This window comes from Bombina bombina, chromosome 8 (genome assembly GCF_027579735.1).
Source record: "Bombina bombina isolate aBomBom1 chromosome 8, aBomBom1.pri, whole genome shotgun sequence".
Taxonomy (NCBI): domain Eukaryota; kingdom Metazoa; phylum Chordata; class Amphibia; order Anura; family Bombinatoridae; genus Bombina; species Bombina bombina.
The window spans coordinates 278599171-278620185 of NC_069506.1; the positions used below are offsets into that span (position 1 = coordinate 278599171).

Below are 21015 nucleotides of genomic sequence, written 5' to 3' on the forward strand. Positions count from 1 at the left end.
GTTTCTAGACCTGCTGCAGAGTGGGCAGATTTAGCTGTGGCCTTAAACCATGAGGACCATTGTTTAGTGGAAATGGGCAAATTAATTTATTTTTCCCATTTAAGAGTATAGTTCGGTTTCGTAGGATAATATGATTTGAGAAGGCTCTGATACATCAGGGAGATTATTTTTTTTGGATGCAGTTGGGTTGGAGCTATTGGTTATTGTTCCCTGTAGGTTTGCCGGGAACTCCCTATTGGGATGTAAGATCGTTAACGGTGAGTAATTTGAGGTGATTAGGTGGAATTTACTTCTTATGAGTGTCCAATCTGAGCATATTTCTTTTAAGATCAGGTATGTAGCTAGACTCTTCCATGGAGGTTTTTGAGGGGCCCAACAGATACCGCCCAAATGAGGGGTGTCTAATAATTGTGTCTCCAAGTGTAAACACCTCTTATATGAGTTCTCCCCCTGCCTGCACCAATCAATCACACAGGTAAGTGATATTGCTAGTTTGTATAGGAGGATGTTGGGAACTCCCAAGCCTCCTTCGTCTCTGTGGGTATACATGGTATTTTTCGCTATTCTAGGGGGTCTACGGTGCCAGATGTATGTGTCAATAATAGATTGTAGCTTCCTTATAAACACGTTAGTGCCAGGGATTGGGAGGGCTTGCAAGATAGAGAGCTTTTGGCAAAAGGGTCATTTTGTCGCCGCTATTCTTCCCAACCAAGAAATGTTCTTTGGGAGCCAGGAGGAGGTCAAATATGCATATTCCTCCATTAACCGTCCATAGTTTAACTTACATAGGTCTTCTAATTTTAACGTTAAGAAAATCCCTAAATATTTTAAGGCCTGATTTTGTATTGCTGACTAATTGTTAAAAAATCTTAAGCAGATAAGTTTATTGGGAGCATTTCTGATTTATTGTTGTTAATTAAAAAATTTGAGACCTCACCGAAGGCTTTTAACTTGCGTTAGACAGCTGGTAAGGATTGAGTTGGGGAAGACAGTGTCATTAAAATATCTTCGGCAAACATTGCTAATTCATAAGTTTCTTCCTTTATTGTAATAACGTGTATTTCAGGATTATTGCGTATTTTTTCTGCTAAGGGTTCTAAAGAAAGAACAAATAAAAGAGGGGATAGAGGGCAACCTTGGCGAGTCCCATTCCGGATTTCAAAATGTTCTGATAGTACCCCATTAACTCTGACCTTGTCTGAGGGATTAGAATAAAGATCTAATATTTTATTTATGAATGTGGTGGGAAAGCCAAATTTTTGAAGGGTGGCCTGAAGAAAAGTCCAATCTAATCTATCAAATGCTTTTTCAGCATCAGTTGATAGGAGTATCGAGGGGGTATTTAAGTTTTTAACATATTCCATAAGATGTAGTACTTTACAAATGTTATCTCTAGCCTCCCGTTGTGGGACAAACCCAACTTGGTTGTGGTGAATTAAATTTGGAAGGAAATTGTTAATTCTATTTGCCAAAATTTTTACATATAGCTTCAGGTCTACATTTAGTAAGGAGATAGGCCTAAAATTTGCCGGGGAGGTTGGTGGCTTGCCCGGTTTGGGGATAACCGAGATATGTGCCTGCATCATGGTGTCTGGAAAGCTATTTGAATCTGAAATATAGTTAAAGAGATTAAGAAGGTGCGGGATGAGTTGGGCTTTAAAGGTTTTATAAAATCAATTTGAAAAGCCGTCTGGGCCAGGGGCTTTGTCCGGCTTCAAATCTTTTATGGCGTCTGAGATCGCTTTACTTGTAATTGGGGAGTCTAAAAAAAATCTCTCTCACTAGGGTCCAACTCCGGAAGATTTATGTTACTAAGATACTGGTCACATAATTTCTTAAGCGATTCTAATAGTCTTTTAGGGAACAGATTGTATAGCTTATGGTAAAATGATTTAAAAGTTTTGCCTATGGTTTTCGTGTCTTCTATTGTCGATCCCTGATGCGATATAAGGGAGTGGATATATGATTGTAGTGTTTGCTTTTTCAGAGCTCTGGCCAGAAGTTTGCCCGATTTGTTACCTTCCCCATAATATTTTTGTTTTATAAATATTTATAATGTGGGGAGTGGTATACACAAATGCACACCACACCCTTTAGGGTGCGCCTCCCAGTTGCCAAAAAATCAGATAGGTAAATAGTCTAGAACCTAGACATAAAACAATACACACAGTAACACAGGATAAAACAACAGAACAGTGAACTATACAGTGGGTATAGGTATGTTAATGTCCATTCATCAATCAAGTCCCACTATCTGGCGGCAGCACTCTGTCAAAGGATGGTCGTCCTGATGGTTAGATACTGCAAATAGAAGAACACAGAGGCGCCACCATGGCCCAGTACCACCAAAACAAAGAAATAAATATATAGAAGGCACTATATATACTCACAAACGTCAAGCACCCAGGTGGTGCTAGTGGGGCAGGCTGAAACTTCACAGTAGTTCAGCTCACTGATATACCTCCAAATAGATCCAGTCGGTGTTCCTTGAGAGCCTCAATTTTATCAGCTCAGCAAAGCTCAATGATCGTTATCCTTCAGCTACTCTTAACTGCTTGTTGGAAAAAACAGTCAATCAGCAACATCAGTGTTCACTCTGCTTTACTGTGATCATGTGGTGATCACATGACACACATGATTTCCTTAACACTGAGGAGAGAAAAAATTTTTTTTATAAATATTTGGTGCCTTTGAGATTCTGGGGGCTAGTTATCAAGCCGTCTACTTTTCTGGCTTCGCCGGCCCAATACGTCCGCCTAAGCTCGCCTACCTTCGCCGCCGCGGACCTTGAATACGCTCGCCTAAGTTATCAAATAAAGCTGTCAAAAAGCCGCGGGGCGATGAGCAGCGGACTGTGACAGTTATCACTCATCCGATCTCGCTGCCCTTCGGCTTTTTCCCAGCTTTATTGCTAGCCTGTCACTAAGCACTCACACTAAACTACACTGTTCTACCCCCTATACCGGCGCCCCCGGAGGCCCCCGCAACTAAATAAAGTTACTAACTCCTAAACCGCCGCTCCTAGACCCCGCCGCAACTCTTATAAATGTATTAACCCCTAAACCGCCGCTCCCGGACACCGCTGCCACCTACATTATACCTAGTAACCCCTATCCTGCCCCCCCTATACCGTCGCCCTCTATTGTAAAATTATTAACCCCTATCCTGCTGATCCCGCACCTCTCCGCAACTAAATAAATAGTTTAACCCCTAAACCGCCGCTCCATGAACCCGCCGCAACCTATAATAAATTTATTAACCCCTATCCTGCCCCCCACTACGCCGCCACTGTAATAAAATGATTAACCCCTAAACCTAAGTCTAACCCTAACCATAACGCCCCCCTAACTTAAATAATAATTAAATACATCTAAATAAATTAACTCTTATTAACTAAATGAATCCTATTTAAAACTAAATACTTACCTATAAAATAAACCCTAATATAGCTACAGTATAAATAATAATTATATTCTAGCTATCTTAGGATTTATATTTATTTTACAGGTACCTTTCAATTTATTTTAACCATGTACAATAACTATTAAATAGTTATTAACTATTTAATAGCTTACATAGCTAAAATAAAGAGAAATTTACCTGTGAAATAAATCCTAACCTAAGTTACAATTACACCTAACACTACACTATACTTTAATAAATTATTCCTATTTAAAAATACTTACCTGTAAAATAAACCCTAAGATAGCTACAATGTAATTAATAATTACATTGTAGCTATTTTAGGATTTATATTTATTTTACAGGTAACTTTGTATTTATTTTAGCTAGTTAGAATAGTTATTAAATAGTTATTAACTATTTAATAACTACCTAGCTAAAAGAAATACAAAATTACCTGTAAAATAAATCCTAACTTAAGTTACAATTAAACCTAATACTACACTATCATTAAATTAACTAAATAAACTACCTACAAATAACTACAATGAAATACAATTACATAAACTAACTAAAGTACAAAAAATAAAAAAAGCTAAGTTACAAAAAATAAAAAATTAAGTTACAAACATGTTAAAAATATTACAACAATTTTAAGCTACTTACACCTAATCTAAGCCCCCTAATAAAATAACAAACCCCCCCAAAATAAAAAAAAACCCTACCCTATTCTAAATTACATAAATTTCAAAGCTCTTTTACCTTACCAGCCCTTAAAAGGGCCATTTGTGGGGGCATGCCCCAAAAAGTTCAGCTCTTTTGCCTGTAAAAGAAAAATACAACCCCCCCCCAACATTAAAACCCACCACCCACATACCCCTAATCTAACCCAAACCCCCCTTACAAAAACCTAACACTAATCCCCTGAAGATCATCCTACCTTTAGTTGTCTTCACTCAGCCGAGCCACCGATGGAACTGAAGAGGACATCCGGAGCGGAAGAAGTTAATCCTCCAAGCGGCGCTGAAGAAATCTTCCATCCGATGAAGTCATCATCCAGGCGGCGCTGAAGAAGTCTTCGATCCGGCCGATGTCATCTTCAAAGAGGCGCTGAAGAGGTCTTCTATCCGGGCGAAGTCATCTTCCAAGCCGGGTCTTGAATCTTCCTTCCGCCGACGAGGAACCACCTTCTTCACCGACGGACTACGACGAATGACGGCTCCTTTAAGGGACGTCATCCAAGATGGCGTCCCCTCAATTCCGATTGGCTGATAGGATTCTATCAGCCAATCGGAATTAAGGTAGGAAAATCTGATTGGCTGATGGAATCAGCCAATCAGATTCAAGTTCAATCCGATTGGCTGATCCAATCAGCCAATCAGATTGAGCTCGCATTCTATTGGCTGATCGGAACAGCCAATAGAATGCGAGCTCAATCTGATTGGCTGATTCCATCAGCCAATCAGATTTTTCCTACCTTAATTCCGATTGGCTGATAGAATCCTATCAGCCAATCGGAATTGAGGGGACGCCATCTTGGATGACGTCCCTTAAAGGAGCCGTCATTCGTCGTAGTCCGTCGGTGAAGAAGGTGGTTCCGCGTCGGCGGAAGGAAGATTCAAGACCCGGCTTGGAAGATGACTTCGCCCGGATAGAAGACCTCTTCAGCGCCTCTTTGAAGATGACATCGGCCGGATCGAAGACTTCTTCAGCGCCGCCTGGATGATGACTTCATCGGATGGAAGATTTCTTCAGCGCCGCTTGGAGGATTAACTTCTTCCGCTCCGGATGTCCTCTTCAGTTCCATCGGTGGCTCGGCTGAGTGAAGACGACTCTAGGTAGGATGATCTTCAGGGGATTAGTGTTAGGTTTTTGTAAGGGGGGTTTGGGTTAGATTAGGGGTATGTGGGTGGTGGGTTTTAATGTTGGGGGGGGGGTTGTATTTTTCTTTTACAGGCAAAAGAGCTGAACTTTTTGGGGCATGCCCCCACAAATGGCCCTTTTAAGGGCTGGTAAGGTAAAAGAGCATTGAAATTTATGTAATTTAGAATAGGGTAGGGTTTTTTTTTATTTTGGGGGGTTTGTTATTTTATTAGGGGGCTTAGATTAGGTGTAAGTAGCTTAAAATTGTTGTAATATTTTTAACATGTTTGTAACTTATTTTTTTATTTTTTGTAACTTAGCTTTTTTTATTTTTTGTACTTTAGTTAGTTTATGTAATTGTATTTCATTGTAGTTATTTGTAGGTAGTTTATTTAGTTAATTTAATGATAGTGTAGTATTAGGTTTAATTGTAACTTAAGTTAGGATTTATTTTACAGGTAATTTTGTATTTCTTTTAGCTAGGTAGTTATTAAATAGTTAATAACTATTTAATAACTATTCTAACTAGCTAAAATAAATACAAAGTTACCTGTAAAATAAATATAAATCCTAAAATAGCTACAATGTAATTATTAATTACATTGTAGCTATCTTAGGGTTTATTTTACAGGTAAGTATTTATTTTTAAATAGGAATAATTTATTAAAGTATAGTGTAGTGCTAGGTGTAATTGTAACTTAGGTTAGGATTTATTTCACAGGTACATTTCTCTTTATTTTAGCTAGGTAAGCTATTAAATAGTTAATAACTATTTAATAGTTATTGTACATGGTTAAAATAAATTGAAAGGTACCTGTAAAATAAAAATAAATCCTAAGATAGCTAGAATATAATTATTATTTATATTGTAGCTATATTAGGGTTTATTTTAAAGGTAAGTATTTAGTTTTAAATAGGATTCATTTAGTTAATAAGAGGTAATTTATTTAGATTTATTTAATTAATATTTAAGTTAGGGGGCGTTAGGGTTAGGTTTAGGGGTTAATAATTTTATTACAGTGGCGGCGGCGTAGTGGGGGGCAGGATAGGGGTTAATAAATTTATTATAGGTGGCGACGGTGTAGGGGGGGCAGGATAGGGGTTAATACATTTAATATAGGTTGCGGCGGGTTCAGGGAGCGGCGGTTTAGGGGTTAATACATTTATTATAGTTGCGGTGGGCTCCGGGAGCGGCGGTTTAGGGGTTAATACATTTATTATAGTTGCGGTGGGCTCCGGGAGCGGCGGTTTAGGGGTTAATATGTATAGAGTAGCTTGCGGTGGGCTCCGGGAGCGGCGGTTTAGGGGGTAATAACTTTATTTATTTGCGGCGGTGTAGGGGGGGTCAGATTAGTGGTGTTTAGACTCGGGGTACGTTAGGGTGTTAGGTGCAGACAGCTCCCATACAAATCAATGGGATGTCTGTCAGCAGCGAACTTGTACTTTCGCTATGGTCAGACTCCCATTGATTCCTATGGGATCCGCCGCCTCCAGGCTGGCGCTTTGAAAACCAGGTACGCTGGGCCGTAAAAGTGCCGAGCGTACCTGCTAGTTTTTTGATAGCTAGCAAAAGTAGTGAGAATGTGCCGCACTTGTGTGCGGAACATCTGGAGTGACGTAAGAATCGATCTGTGTCGGACTGAGTCCGGCGGATCGAAGCTTACGTCACAAAATTCTACTTTTGCCGGTCTCGAGCCTTTGATAACTAAGGCGTATCAGCCTCGCCACAAATACGCTGCGGAATACGCAGCGTATTTGAGGTTGACAGCTTGATAACTACCCCCCTCTATTTTTAATTGCTGGGAAAAGTTATTACGTTTATCTTTTAAAGCAGCAAGGAGAGACTGGTCACTCGGGTTTAGTTTTAGGAGGTAATCTGCTTCTGTAACCTCCTGTGCTAATCTAGTGTAAGTTTTTAAGGATTGCTTACATTTGTAGGCTTTAATCTTGATAAACTCGCCTCGTATAAAGGCTTTGTGGGCTTCCCAGACTATGGTGGAATTAGACTCCGGAAGGTTATTAAGGGAAAAGTACAAATCTAGTTGTTTATTCAATCTCTCCAAAATCTGCGGGTCCGACAGCAATGAATCGTCTAACCTCCATACAAAAGGGTTTAAAATCGGGATTGAGGGCCATTTCACAGTGCATTCCACCGTGGAGTGGTCTGACCATGAAGTATGTTTTATGTGGATTACTTTAACTAGAGATAGTGCAATATGGTCTACTAATATATAGTCAATCCTAGAGTGACTTTTTTTGTGGATTTGAGAAGAAAGTATAATCTTTCATTTGTGGGTGGAAGTATCTCCAAGCATCGTGGAGAGTCAAGGATTTTATATCTCTCCATATAGAATGGAGTAATTTTTGATTAGTCCAGGTATTGGGATTTGAGCTATTTCAGGATCCAAGGGAATATTTAGGTCTCCAGCAACAGTAAGAGGGCATTTATGAAAGTCAGTGACTTTAGTGGTGATTTGGGAGAAAAATTTATCTTGGCCTGTGTTAGGGGCCCAAGTATCTACCCTCCTTATCTTTGTCCAATTGCTGGAGTTTAAATGGAATGGTTTTGTGAATCAGTATGCTCACTCTGTTTGTTTTTTTAACAATGTTTGTGCTATGATAATGTTGGGGGTAATGGGAAGAAAAGTACCTGGGGACTGTGTCACCTTTAAAATGGGTTTCCTGTATCAATAATATATGCCCCCCTCTCTTACGTAAGTCCCTTAAAGCTAGGGCCCGTTTGCAAGGACAGTTAAACTCCTTTACATTTTGTGTAATTATCTGAACATTTTGCGCATTTAAAGACAACCTTACCATATTATCTCACCAAATGAACAACCGGGTGACTGTAGAGCCAATTTTGATGCAATAATATTTCCAACATTTGTCAAAGATCCCTGGATAAACCATAATAACACATTTAAATAACAGTAATGCAAAAATATTAATAACTAAAAGTACACAACAGGTGTAACTAAAACAGAAGAGAATTAAAATCCTCTAGAGTAGGAGAAAAAATCCCCTATTGGGCATGTTTATATTTATTAAAGGTATGAAACACCACTTGGTGTGAAGAGGGTATCTAAAAAGGATGTTCCTTTGAACATATGATAAAGTTTTAAGTGGGCTTTCGGCGTCTGATTAATTGCAATGTGGAATTATTGAAATTCAGACTAGGCCTGTGTTGTAACATAGTTTGAGACCTTATAGGGGACATAAAGCCTGTAATTAATGATACACTATTATAAGGTAGGAGGAAACATCACATTACATAGTTTACATGAGTATTAACTTCCGTGCCCACCTCCCAACATCTTCAAACCATATACTTAGCTTATACTTATGCGGAACCTAGGATAAAGCCCGCTCCTGTATAACATCAAATCTATGCACTTAAAGGAAAAGTTACACCATACATCAATTACCCTCCAAGGGCAGTCATTCCATCGAGTCAGGTGATATAGAGCCAGGCTTATTTTTGCGAGGCTTCCTTGAAGATACATCCTGCCATTCTCCTCTTTGTGGGAGCAGTGGTGGATGCAATGTACCTGTAGTTGTAGGTTGATTGGTGTCCTCTTGAAGTGGAGGTAGGTTGATGTCTAGTTCCTTGCATATCTGGTCAATGTATTCCTGCGAGTGGCATAACATCTTCCTGCCTTTCCATGTGATTTGCAAGTGGAACGGGTGGCCCCATCTATATGGGATATTAAGTTGTCTCAGTTTGGTCGTTAATGGCCTGAGTTCTCTCCTTTTCAATAAAGTCCTGTGTGTCAGGTCTTCAAAAACCTGTAAGGGGTCTGATCTGAATTTTATTGGATACTTTTGCCTCGCCTTCTTCATTATTTCTTCTTTCATAGGGTAACTAGTGATTTTAACAATTACATCTCGGTGGTTGATCCCCCAAGGGCTTAGCTCTAAGGGCTCTATGGAAACGATCAAGAGCTATGGTGGCGTCATCGCCAGTCTCCAGTAAAGATGTAAAAAGGCCTTGTAGATATGACTCAAGATCTGTTGGGGACACTGTTTCGGGGATTCCCCGGATTCTGATGTTGCTACGACGGCTCCTGTTTTCCAGGTCGTCAATTTTGTTTTCCATTTGAGCCATGGCATTGTCCTGCTTGACTACTTTAGCCCTAAGAAAAGTAAGATTAGAACTGGAAAGGTCTGATTGACCCTCTAGCTTCTCCACCCTCTGACCAATGTCTGTGATTTCCTTTTTTATTTCTGCAATCTCCTCTCAGATGCACTGCTTAACTTGGCAAACCAGTGAAGTAAAGTCTTTTTTGGATGGCAGAGAAAGAAAGCCTTAGGGATAGTAATAGCTGAAACCGAATTTTCTGATTCAGACTCTGACGATGATGAGGGGGTTCTAGAGTGTACATCAGTGGGCTTGGTTGGAGCGGAAGCCGGGAGTTCCAAAGTCTTAAAGAAATGATTTACTGAAGGGGTCTGCCCCTGCTTTTTGCTTGTCTTATCAGACTTATTTCCCTTTTTAGGTGACATATTGACCCCTCAGAGATTATAAAATATTTCAAATATTCCCCACAGCAGATATCTTCCAAGTGGTTGGCAGGTTGGGTAATAAATCTGGCGAAAGGGGATTTGTAGTTGGAAGGAGGAGCTTTGTATTTTGTCTGCAAGTTACATCAATTTTTTTTATAAAAGCATATCTATATAGTTTCTTTTGACTTCCCCACTACCGCAGTACACACATGCTGATCATAATTCAGTATATATCAATCTTCAAGCTATCTTAGTAAAGGACATCAGACAGCTCCTATCAACATACTTGTGTTGCTTAGAATTAACTGCAGGCAATAGGTGTAGAGAAAACTGACATAGTGCAGGCCGCTGATGTTATAAACTTTTCTGACCAGGCCCAATTATATGCAATTCACAGATCTGCTGCGTTTGTTCTAATTTATGAGGAGATGCAGGCGTCTTATCACTACATGAGTATTTATAAGTGCCAGGAATATAGCGCCATATTTGTGCAGGGATCGGGCGCCTAAATGGTCTTACATAAATGTTGCCGGCTTGTTATTATATGCCGGGTTAACCTTCGTGTTTGTCCCCTTGCTCAAGGAATCCTACAGCTGTCTTGTAGTGTGCTCATTTGTCAGCCGCTGCGTCTAAAGTTGGCAGCCCACGTGGCTTATCTTGCCGTAATGTAGATTGCTCAAAAGCAGAATCAAAATACAGGCTGGTTTGTTTAGTCCTTGTATCTCACCACCAATGTCTTCCTCCTCAACAGCAAACAGCTTTAGGTCATCCCATACCTCTATTAGGGTGTTTTATTTGTTGTTTTGCCCTGAAGGGAGCACAGAGCTCACATAAGCGCAGCCATCTCCGTTGAGCGCTGGCTTCGCCCCCCCTTTCCAATTTATTATCATCATCAAATTTGCTTTTATTTCTTAGTATTTTTTGTTAAAGGCTAAATCTAGGTAGGCTTTTAGGCTAATTTTTAAGACTTTGCAGTCCACCTCTTATCTCAGTCTGGCTGTGAATAGCTAATAACATGTACTGTTCATGTGTGCCATATAGATTACAGTGTGCTCTCTCCCATGGAGTTATTTAAGAGTCTGCACTAATTGCCTGAAATGCAAGTCTGTCAAAAGAGCGGAGATAAGGGGACAGTCCACAAAGTCTTATATACAAGGTAGTAACTTTTGGTGTTTACGGTCCCTTTTAGACAAACGTCTTCTCTCAATACAAGTGGATTTGAAGATATTAGTTAATCCTATTTCTTCTCAAGTAATAATACTCCTATAGGGCTAAGAGTTCCATCACTCTTACTTGCTATTACTGGTGAGTGGGGGGATATCACTTGTTTCCATCTCCTTCCTATTAAGGACTTGCCACGGTTTATGCAAAAGTGTAATATTTGTAAATTAATTTTGCAAAAAAACATAAAAATTATGCTTACCTGCTAATTTAATTTCTATCTGTATGGGAAGAGTCCACAGCTGCATTCCTTACTTGTGGAAAATACTGAACCTGGCCACCTGGAGGAGGCAAAGACACCCCAGCCAAAGGCTTAAATACCTCCACCACTTCCTCATACAGCTATTTTTGAATTAGAGTAAAAATAGCTCTTTAAGAAAACCCTCTCTTGGCTAGGACTAAAAGTTCAATCTCCACGCAGTCAGCCTCAGAGAATCTAGACATTGATGAACAAAGAGACCTTGGTCAGCAGATCCCTGCAACAAGGTAACTTCTACGGGGATGATATCCCCACTAGATCCGCGAACCATATCCTTCGCGGCCAAGACGGAGCAGTCAGTATCACTGACACCTGCTTGACTCAAGCCACTACACTAGGAAGTAGTGGAAACGGTCGGAAAGGATAAATTGGGTTGAACCTCCAAGGCACCGCTAATGCATCTGTTAGCTCTGCCTGAGGATCCCTGTACCTCGACCCCTATCTGGGTAGCTTGGTATTGAGATGTTATAAGATCTTGCTCTTGCAAATCTCTGCAAACACTCGGGATGGAGAGACCATTCTCCTGGATGAAAGGATTGTCTGCTGAGGAAATCTGCTTCCCAGTTGTCCACACCCGGAATGTGGATCACTGACAGCGAACAAATGCGAATCCCCCATAGCAGAATCTGAGATACTTCCCTCAAAACTAGGGAGCTTCTCGTTAGCCCCTGATGGTTGATGTAAGCCATCGAGGATATGTTGTTTAATTGGAATCTGATTAACTGGAACAAACCAAGCAGAGGCCAAGCCTTCAGAGCATTGTATATTGCCCGAAGATCCAAAATAGGATCAGGAGGGAGATTTACCTCCTGAGACCAGAAGCCCTGTGCCTTCCTGGCACCCCAAACAGCTCCCCATCCTGACAGACTCTCAACCGTAGTCACACTCACCCAGGATGGTCTTGAGACGGACGTCCCTCAGGACAAGTGATCCTGACAAAACCATCAAGAGAGCGATTCTCCCGATTGGTTGTCCAGAGAAATCTGTTGAGACAGATCCGAATGATCGCCGTTCTACTTGTTCAACATGCGCAGTTGCAACAGTCTGAGGTGAAACCTGGCAAAGGAAATGATATCCATGCTGGAGACCATGAGACCAATCACCTCCATAAACCGAGCCACAGATGACCTTAAGGAGATCTGGAGGGCAAGACATGTTGAAGCTAGCTTGCAACGTCTCTGGTCTGTTAGAAATATTCTCATGTCTATGAAGACTATTATAGTAACCGAGAATTCTACCCTGGTACTTGATACAAGAGAACTCTCTCTAGATTATCTGCCATCCATGGGATCGAAGAAGACAGAGGAGATATTACAAATAGTCCACTCTTCGAAAAATTTCTTTAGCTAGACCAAAAAAAGGGCAATAAACTGGAAGTGCTGGTCCAGGAATGCAAACCTTAGGAACTGGAAGTGGTCCTCGAGGATTGGTACGAGAAGGGAGCATCCTTCAGATCTATCGTGGTCATAAACTACCCCTCTCAAACGAGGGGATGAATGGACCTTATTGTCTCCATCTTAAATGAGGGACATTTAAAAACCTGTTTAAGCACTTTAGGTCCAGAATCGGACAGAAAGTTTCCTCCTTCTTAGGGACCAAGAAAAGGTTTGAATAGTATCCCAAACCTCTCACTGCGATAGGCACCGGGACAATAACTACTAGAGGACAGATCCCATACACACCCCAGAAAGGCTTCCCTCCTTTCTGGTCAGGAAGACAGGAGGAATCTGCCCTTGGGTGGCTGAGACTTAACCTATCTTGTAACCCTGAGCTATGACCTCGAGGACCCATGGATCCTGCACGTCCCTAAACCAAACGACTAAAAAGAGCAACATACTGCCACCTACACGATCCAGAAGAGGACCGGGGACCGCCCAATCATGTCGACGTAGACTCGGTGGGCTTCTTGCTCTGCTTGGATTTATTCCAGGACTGAGCCGGCTTCCAAGAGCTCTTGGTTTTTTGCTCTGGTTTAGTAGAGGACTGCTGACATGGGCTTTATCAGAACGGAAATCGTCCCTAATATAAGTTCATATACTTATGCGGTAGGAGGGCACCCTTGCCCCCCTGTGACCGTGGAGATAATTTGAGTCCAGGCCTGTACCAGGCAAAATCATTTCCTTAAAGGGAGGGATAAAGTCTAGACTTAAAAGTCATATCCACAGACCATGACTTCAGCCAGAGCCCGACGGGCCTGAACAGAAAAAGCTGAAGCCATAGCATTCAAGCAAATAAACTGCCTAATAGCAGCACAGATAAAAGAATTACCAACCCTCAAGGCCGTAAATCTTTTCTGAGTAACGTCGAGGGTATCCTCCACCCCGATCAAATCCTATAAAGCGTCACACCATAAGGTAGTTTCTCCAGTAACCGTGGCAACATCCACTGCCAGTTGAAACAAATATCCTGTATGTTGAAACATCTTTCTTAACAGAGTTTCCATCTTTTATCCATGGGCTCTTCAAACGAAGAACTATCCTCAAGCGGGATAGCAGTACGTTTAGCAAGGGTGAAGAAAACACCATCCCATTTAGGGATGGGACCTTCCTGAGAATAACAATATATGGTAAGCCTATTTCTTGTTTTAAAAAAGCCCTTAGCGTTATTGCACTATTATTCCTTTTTATTTTTAGGTTTCACACTATCACACAGGAGGATCTACTTTTGAGAAAATCAACATCCTCCAGTAGGATTTCCTATCACCCTCTTTTGGAATCAATATCAAAGACATTTTTCACATAAAAAACACTTTTTTACAAATTTGTTATTTTGATACAGATTTTTTTATACCAATTTTGATATTTTTATATTTTTTGTATTTCTGCATTTTTGCACTTTTTTCTTCTTTTTTTTTCATCTTTTACATTTTATATATTTTTGCAATATGTAACCTTTCACTTGCGCTTAGCAGGGCGAGGTAAAGCATTAAAGGCCGCAGACACCGCCATTTGAACTGCGCAGTAACGTCTGGTCAAAAAAGGCCCCCTCCAGATGGAGGATCAGCAATGCTACAGGAAAACTGCATGTGTAGAGATATAAGAATGTAGGGTACGCACCTCAATGGACGACAACTCCTCAGAGGTGGACAGCTCCGTGGTATCAAACATGTTTGATATCACATTATCAAGGCATATGGAACATAATTGAGAGGGTGGAACTAAGGCCTCCTCACCATATAAACAGGAATTACTCATTAGGAAGTGAGGGAGTGCCCTCTAAAGTAACAGAATCATCCATCGCTAATGCTAATGCAATAACCGGAGAACTAGAGAAATAAAACATCTTATTTTATTTTTAAAAAAACAGCACCCTTATACCCCAATGGCTGGGGCACTCACCACCTCCTATGACCCAGACAGTACAGAGATTTATGACTCCTCTCTGATAGACACCCGGTCAGGAAAAAAGGGAATGAATCACATGGTATACAATGCAGGACCGTCCCTGCTATGAGAAAGCGGGTCAAGCTTGTAAGCTGCATGGCTCTCAAAGTGAAAGTGAAACCTGCATATTCTATAACAGCCTATGAGCCCATAACATCTCACACATAAAAGCAGCATAAAATCAAATAAACATATAAGATTATTCCCCCCGTTCAATAATCACGGTAAGGAGATATTAACCCTTGATTCTATACAGATAAAAAGGAGTCACACTGTGACCCTGTCTTCTTGCGTTATCATAAATGTATAAAATATGAAACAATCTTACCAGAATCTACGCCGTGGAACAGGAACACAGCCCTTCAAGTGTGACAGATGATAGCATCGCTTCTGACATGGACTTGAGTGAAGAAAGCAGGCAGCTAAACTCGTCAACGCCGATTGCCTATGGAGCTGTTAATACGAGTCGGGATGGTTTCACAGAAAGACTCTCCCTGCATCTCTGGACTCTAACTTTCATCCATGCTCTCACTGAGAGGCTGACAGGACTACTTAAAACTCCAGTCCCATCTCCAAGAGTACTACCCTCCATAAGAGACTACTACGAAATCTTTTAACACTTCTCTGACAACCTCCTGTGACGAAAGGCAAAGAATGACTGGGGTTATGAGGAAGTGAGGGAGGTATTTAAGCCTTTGGCTGGGGTGTCTTTGCCTCCTCCTGGTGGTTAGATTCAGTATTTCCCGCAAGTAAGGAATGCAGCTGTGGACTCTTCCCATATTAAGATGGAAAAAACAACCCAAAAACAAAAAAACACAATGGTTGGCCGCTTGTATAAATTAGTAAATATAAAATCCAAGATGAATGAGGGATTAAGCAATTTCTTGGTTAACTGGTTGGTTGACTGTGTCCCATGAAGATGCAAGAGATGGGCAGAGCCACCAAGCCTTGTGCTTCACACACTTTTCAGTCTACATGGTGTAAGATAACAGTGCAAAAGTGATTTTGTGATTAATTACAACAGCTGAGAGGATAACAATATTTTTTTGTGAATTTAAATGGTCTTTCTCACTCTTCTACCTCTACCCCAATGGCCCAATTTTCTCTCCCATCTGGCTGGAAATGGTTGTCTGGGGGCATCCTCGCTTATACTTAACATTAGATTAATATAAGGATATTTTTTGTTACCATTTTTGAGATGAACATTTGTTTAAATTTAATCAGGATTTCATATATAATAGGTTTTGTGTGCTGATGTTTGGAGAAAATGGTACATCTGAGAGTTGGCCAACAATCCATTGCCAACACTCTTTATTTCCTCCCTGTTCTTGACTTTACCAAGGAAGTGGTATAATGGTAGTGAAATCAACCAAATCCATCTGGGGCTAAGCTATAGATGAGACCCCCATAGCTTTGCTTAGTATGTAACGTGTCATTGGAGAGTGGAGTGTTTAGTTGATATGTCAGTGTTGTGGGCTGTAATATTATCCCATTTTTGAAAAAGACTCCTCTAAGTAACGGGTAGCTGTTAATTTGCTATGCAGTATAGCCAGTAACAAATTAACAACTACCCGTTACTTACAGGAGTCTTTCTATCTATGAATTCTGTAGCAGGTGTGCTTCTAAAGCAACCCAGGCTTTACTATTGCTACAGCCATTTCACAATGTCTTGAAGAGAGACTGATCTGTAGTAGTCACAAATTATAGGTACTTCCTAGCCCCATCTGTACATGGTGGGTTTATGGATTCTGGATTTAATATTGCCCCATATAAAGTTATTAACTATAGATTGTAATTTATGTAGGAAGGTCCTTAGTGAAGGTATAGGTACAGCTTGTAATGAATAAAGCATGATGCACCCCTAGCAAGACACTGGCTTATCTGTCCAGTGTTTGAAGTCCCTATCAAAGGTATATAATAAGGTGGAATAATTCTCTTGAAGAAAAAAAAAAAAAAGAACCCGATTGCCAGGGGATAATCATATTCTCAGATACCTCAGTGACGTGTTTTATGTGTAACACGGACATGTTTCCTTCAGGGCATGAAAATCACATTGAGGCACAAAAAAAAAATCTCATCACTCTCAAGAAGTGTGAAAAGAGACCAAATTCATCCAATGCAGTGATTCTACTGTGTATTGTAGAGAAATTCTAGAATTTGTAAGTAGGATTTCTTCGCCATGAAGCGCCTATCTCAAGACCTGCCAGCCCACCCTATGAAACACTTTTTCAGCATCTACGGATACCATAATCATTGGGACTGTACTGGTTGTTGTGTACTCAGTGAGCCGCAAGGCCTAGATAATATTGTTCCTCACCTCTCAGGGTGCGCATTTTCGCTACGTTTCTGTCGTTATGCAAGAGTTGTGCAATATTTACATAAATGAGCTGCTTTCAAATTTCACTAAAATTGGACTTTAAAAAGCAAATATGTATACAGAAAAGTATATATTTCTCTGGATCCAAAGAAAATGTCAAACTCTGCAATATGCATGATTGATATTTTTCCACATAAGCATTATTGTTATTTCTGTTAAAGAGGAAAAATCAAACATACGCCTGTGGGAATACTTGCAACACAAAATTGAAACAACACTCAGTCACGCAATGTGAATAATATACATCTTTATACAGTTTTAGACCTACTACAAACCTGCGATCCGGCTGCCATAAGCCACTCCCACAGCGCAGAAACTGTTATTGGGAGCAGCTGCAATCTCTCCAGCACATCTTGTCCCATGATGATTGTCACTGTCACCATCAGGGTGCGGCATGGGGTCAGGATCATTTGAGTTCAGGTCATAGCTACCCTCTGGGCTCTGTAGAAGAGATAATGTAAATTAATGTGCGCTACTGGTGATAGCTTATTGTGTAAAAGACAGTAATGTTACACTGTATTCCCAGTGACAGTGTGTTTTATATTTTGATGACAGTTACACAGAAAGATACATGTTAAAGGACAAATAATGACCAGAAGGCCCATTAAGCCTGCAAATTATTTCCTAATGAAATGTAGCTTCGTTAATTCTCAGGATAGTTTTATACATAATCCAATTAAGCTAATTCTGAACATTACTTTACACCTCTGATGTGTGACAGCAAGTCCCTGCTTGGTTTTGTACTGAATTTTCATAATAACAATTATTAATAATATTATAACAATACTAATAATAATTGGAAAAGACAAAATGAATTACAAAGAAAATAAAAATAAACAAAATTATAATATATTTATAACTTTATACAGTATCTAATAACCACCACATATACAAAACTAACAAAAAAAATATCAGAATACACAGAATATTTTGTATGTGTATGAGGTTAGTTTTGGAAATATGGTAACATGTTCTTTCACAGTAATAGCTGAAGATCCTGTAAACTCAAAGCAAATGGTATAGCCAAGTGTAAAGTAACAAATGAAAGGCTGATAGCTTTATTACTTGCCATTATACATAAATTATCTAAACTGACGAAAGCCCTTGCAGATAGCAATATATAGGTAAAACCACTCAGGTAATGTAAGGGAGCAAAAGGGAAATATACAATAAAGTGCTCATAAATCTCTGGTGAGATCATATACAAACTGAATAGTATGCATGGACGACAGAAAATTAATAACAGACACTAATTAGGCTCACATCTATAATAAATCCAAACAGCCTTATGTATTAAAACGAATTATACCAAATTAATTACAAAAATACAATCATTGACAGCATTACCTGTTTAGCAAAATAAGAGATTTGCTAAATATTAATTAAAAATCATATTTTATTAACAAGAGAATTACTAAGTTTAGCGATCATATTAGGCTTAGTCTATATACTTCTACAGTTATATACATTATTTATTGCATAAGTAATTTAATATCGACGTCCTTAAATAAATAATTCTAATATACTCATACTTCCAAATTTTGTATTCTCATTTTACATTTTTATTTTTTTTTTAGGTATTCAGAAATATATACTTAATTTTGAAATTATACAATAGTTTTTATGCATAAAGTACTATGGTTCTAAAAATGTTGAACTAAAAAGTGTATATTAATCACATTTCAACATTTTGTATTAATAGTGCTCGCTGCTAATTTTCAAGATATTTTGCTAAAAATAATAATTTTAAAGCTGCGTCAATGTTCCAAATATTATTTTCCTACTTAAAAAGATACCAATTATTTTCTTTCATGATTCGGATAGAGCATGCAACTTTCTAATTTACTCCTATTATCCTATTTTTCTGCTTTCTCTGTGTATCTTTATTTGAAAAAGCAGTAAATGTAAGCTTAGGAGCAAGCCCGTTTTTGGTTCAGCACATGGGTAGCGCTTGCTGAATGGTGCTCAAATGTAGCCATGAAAAGAAAAGAAAATGCTGGGATTTAGTATCCCTTTAAAATAAAAACATATCTCTCTGTTTGAATGTAAATTAGTCTAACAAGGATCTGATTTTATAAAAATCAATTACTAGCCAATAATAGTCCCAATCAATAATATATGTAATATAACATTGTGGTTTTTACTTATGACTATTTTATTTCTATTGTGAACCACAAAATTATAATCTAAAAACTTATATGTGCTGAAGAGATGAATGACAAGAGAATGTTGCTGTTAAACCCATGAGGTTATAAAATGTTAATGTAACTTATGACTCCTTGGTAAGTGCCAATATGACCCACCAATAATAGACATGTTTTAGCTTCAGGTGCCTTTCCCCATATTCTCTTCACTGTAAGAAATACAGATTAGAAGAGAATAGAAAGCAACTCAAACACTGGAACACATCTGTCAGATTCAATTGTAACAAATGTTTTCCTTATAATAAAATTACATCAGACTAAACCAGTTTACGTAGTGCAGCTGACAACTTATATAAAAGAAATGAGAAAAAAGTAGACTGCTAAATGATGTCAGACTTCAACAAGACTCACTGGTGAGCAACTTACCTGCTCCCGGCCTGCTCTTCTGTCAATATACCCTATACAACAATACTGCAAGGTACCTCCTACAACATCACAGGGATACACAGAATAAAAAGCCGGCCGTTTATCGCCCAACACCTTCGCTATGGAACATGGACACATACAGGGACTGCAGTGAATAATGGGAATATTCAGCACACAAGAGTTTGTATTGTTCAGGCTGAAAGGATTTACAGGGACATATAATGCAGGCAAAGGAGCTGAAGCCTCAGTCATACTCTAAGCACTCCATCTGATTTACATTCCGAATCAGTTAATAGGAGCCTCAGGCAGACTTCTGGATAGTAAAATAAAATGTATACTTTACACATAGACCATCGATGGTGCCATGGAAGCCATGAATGGAATTCCATGTAAAAATTCTAACTCATATCAGGGAATCTAGAGCCCCATGCCATTTTATAACAGCATGTAAGAAGATTAGAGAGTCTGAAACTTCTCAAGCAGCTAAACTGTATGCAAAAGACACTGTGAACTTAGGGAGACAAATGCTGTCTGAGGACAAGAAATAGCAAACCATATAAAACACACAAGACAATACTGTATTGTGAAGAGTTTTTATCCTCCATGTCCAGAAAATATCAAAGCTGTGAGCCAACAGGAAGCTACACAATGCCGCCAATCACCAATTATGTCCATCTCAGGAGCTGCAAGGGCGCAAAAACACAAGCAGCACTTTAAGTATGTGTTTAAAGCTATCTAGTGTCAGTAATGCAATAATGATAGACTATAAACAATAAAAGGATGTCATTTTTGTATCAGAATGTCCCTGTTTAAATCCCATGGTCCTGTCTATAGGTGGCGCAGGGAAATCACCAGGAATGTTATAATACACAGTACTCGACCAAAATATATAGATTACAAAGAATGTGCCTGAAAACAATGCAGGAGACAAACATTCCTGGTGTGCTGTTAGTCTGTGAATTTATAAAATGTGCCTGATTTCACTCGTCTTGTGCCATAGGAAAATAATTCACAGGCCATAATAATACAACATATGCTGTTATTTGAAAAAAAGGTAGGAGGAATGGTCATCAATCTGATGGAGTTTTTCTTGAATTTACACAGAGAAAGAAGCACTCAATCAGGAACTGGCATTGTCTTAGTAGCTTGTTCTTCGGCGGGTCACCACATAGGATCATCCTCTTTAAGCTCAATTGTGCTTTTCACAGAAGAAAATTTTCCTCAAGTATATCAGTATGATCCTGCCTTAAAAGAAAGGTCCAGTTGTGAAATACCAGGCAATCCTTCACTAGCGAAGAAACACGACCCCGGATGATTGTTTTATCAAAGATAAAGCTACTGAGCCATTAAGTTATTCCCAGTTGAGTGCTTCTCCTTCTGTGTATATTTTTATGATGATACTGGAGAATGTTTCTCTTAAGGTGATGGGGGAAACCA

General features: G+C 39.4%; 1 protein-coding gene across 4 annotated transcripts in view; it reads right to left on the minus strand.

Annotated features, from left to right (window-relative positions):
• Nucleotides 1-21015, minus strand: part of PCSK7 (proprotein convertase subtilisin/kexin type 7) — a 258498-nt gene that overhangs the window by 212303 nt on the left and 25180 nt on the right. For all 4 annotated transcript variants that reach the window (XM_053691395.1, XM_053691398.1, XM_053691397.1 and 1 more), the window contains exon 4: nucleotides 17284-17449. In XM_053691395.1, coding sequence (XP_053547370.1) covers nucleotides 17284-17449 — 166 coding nt within the window. The remainder of the gene's footprint in view (nucleotides 1-17283; nucleotides 17450-21015) is intronic.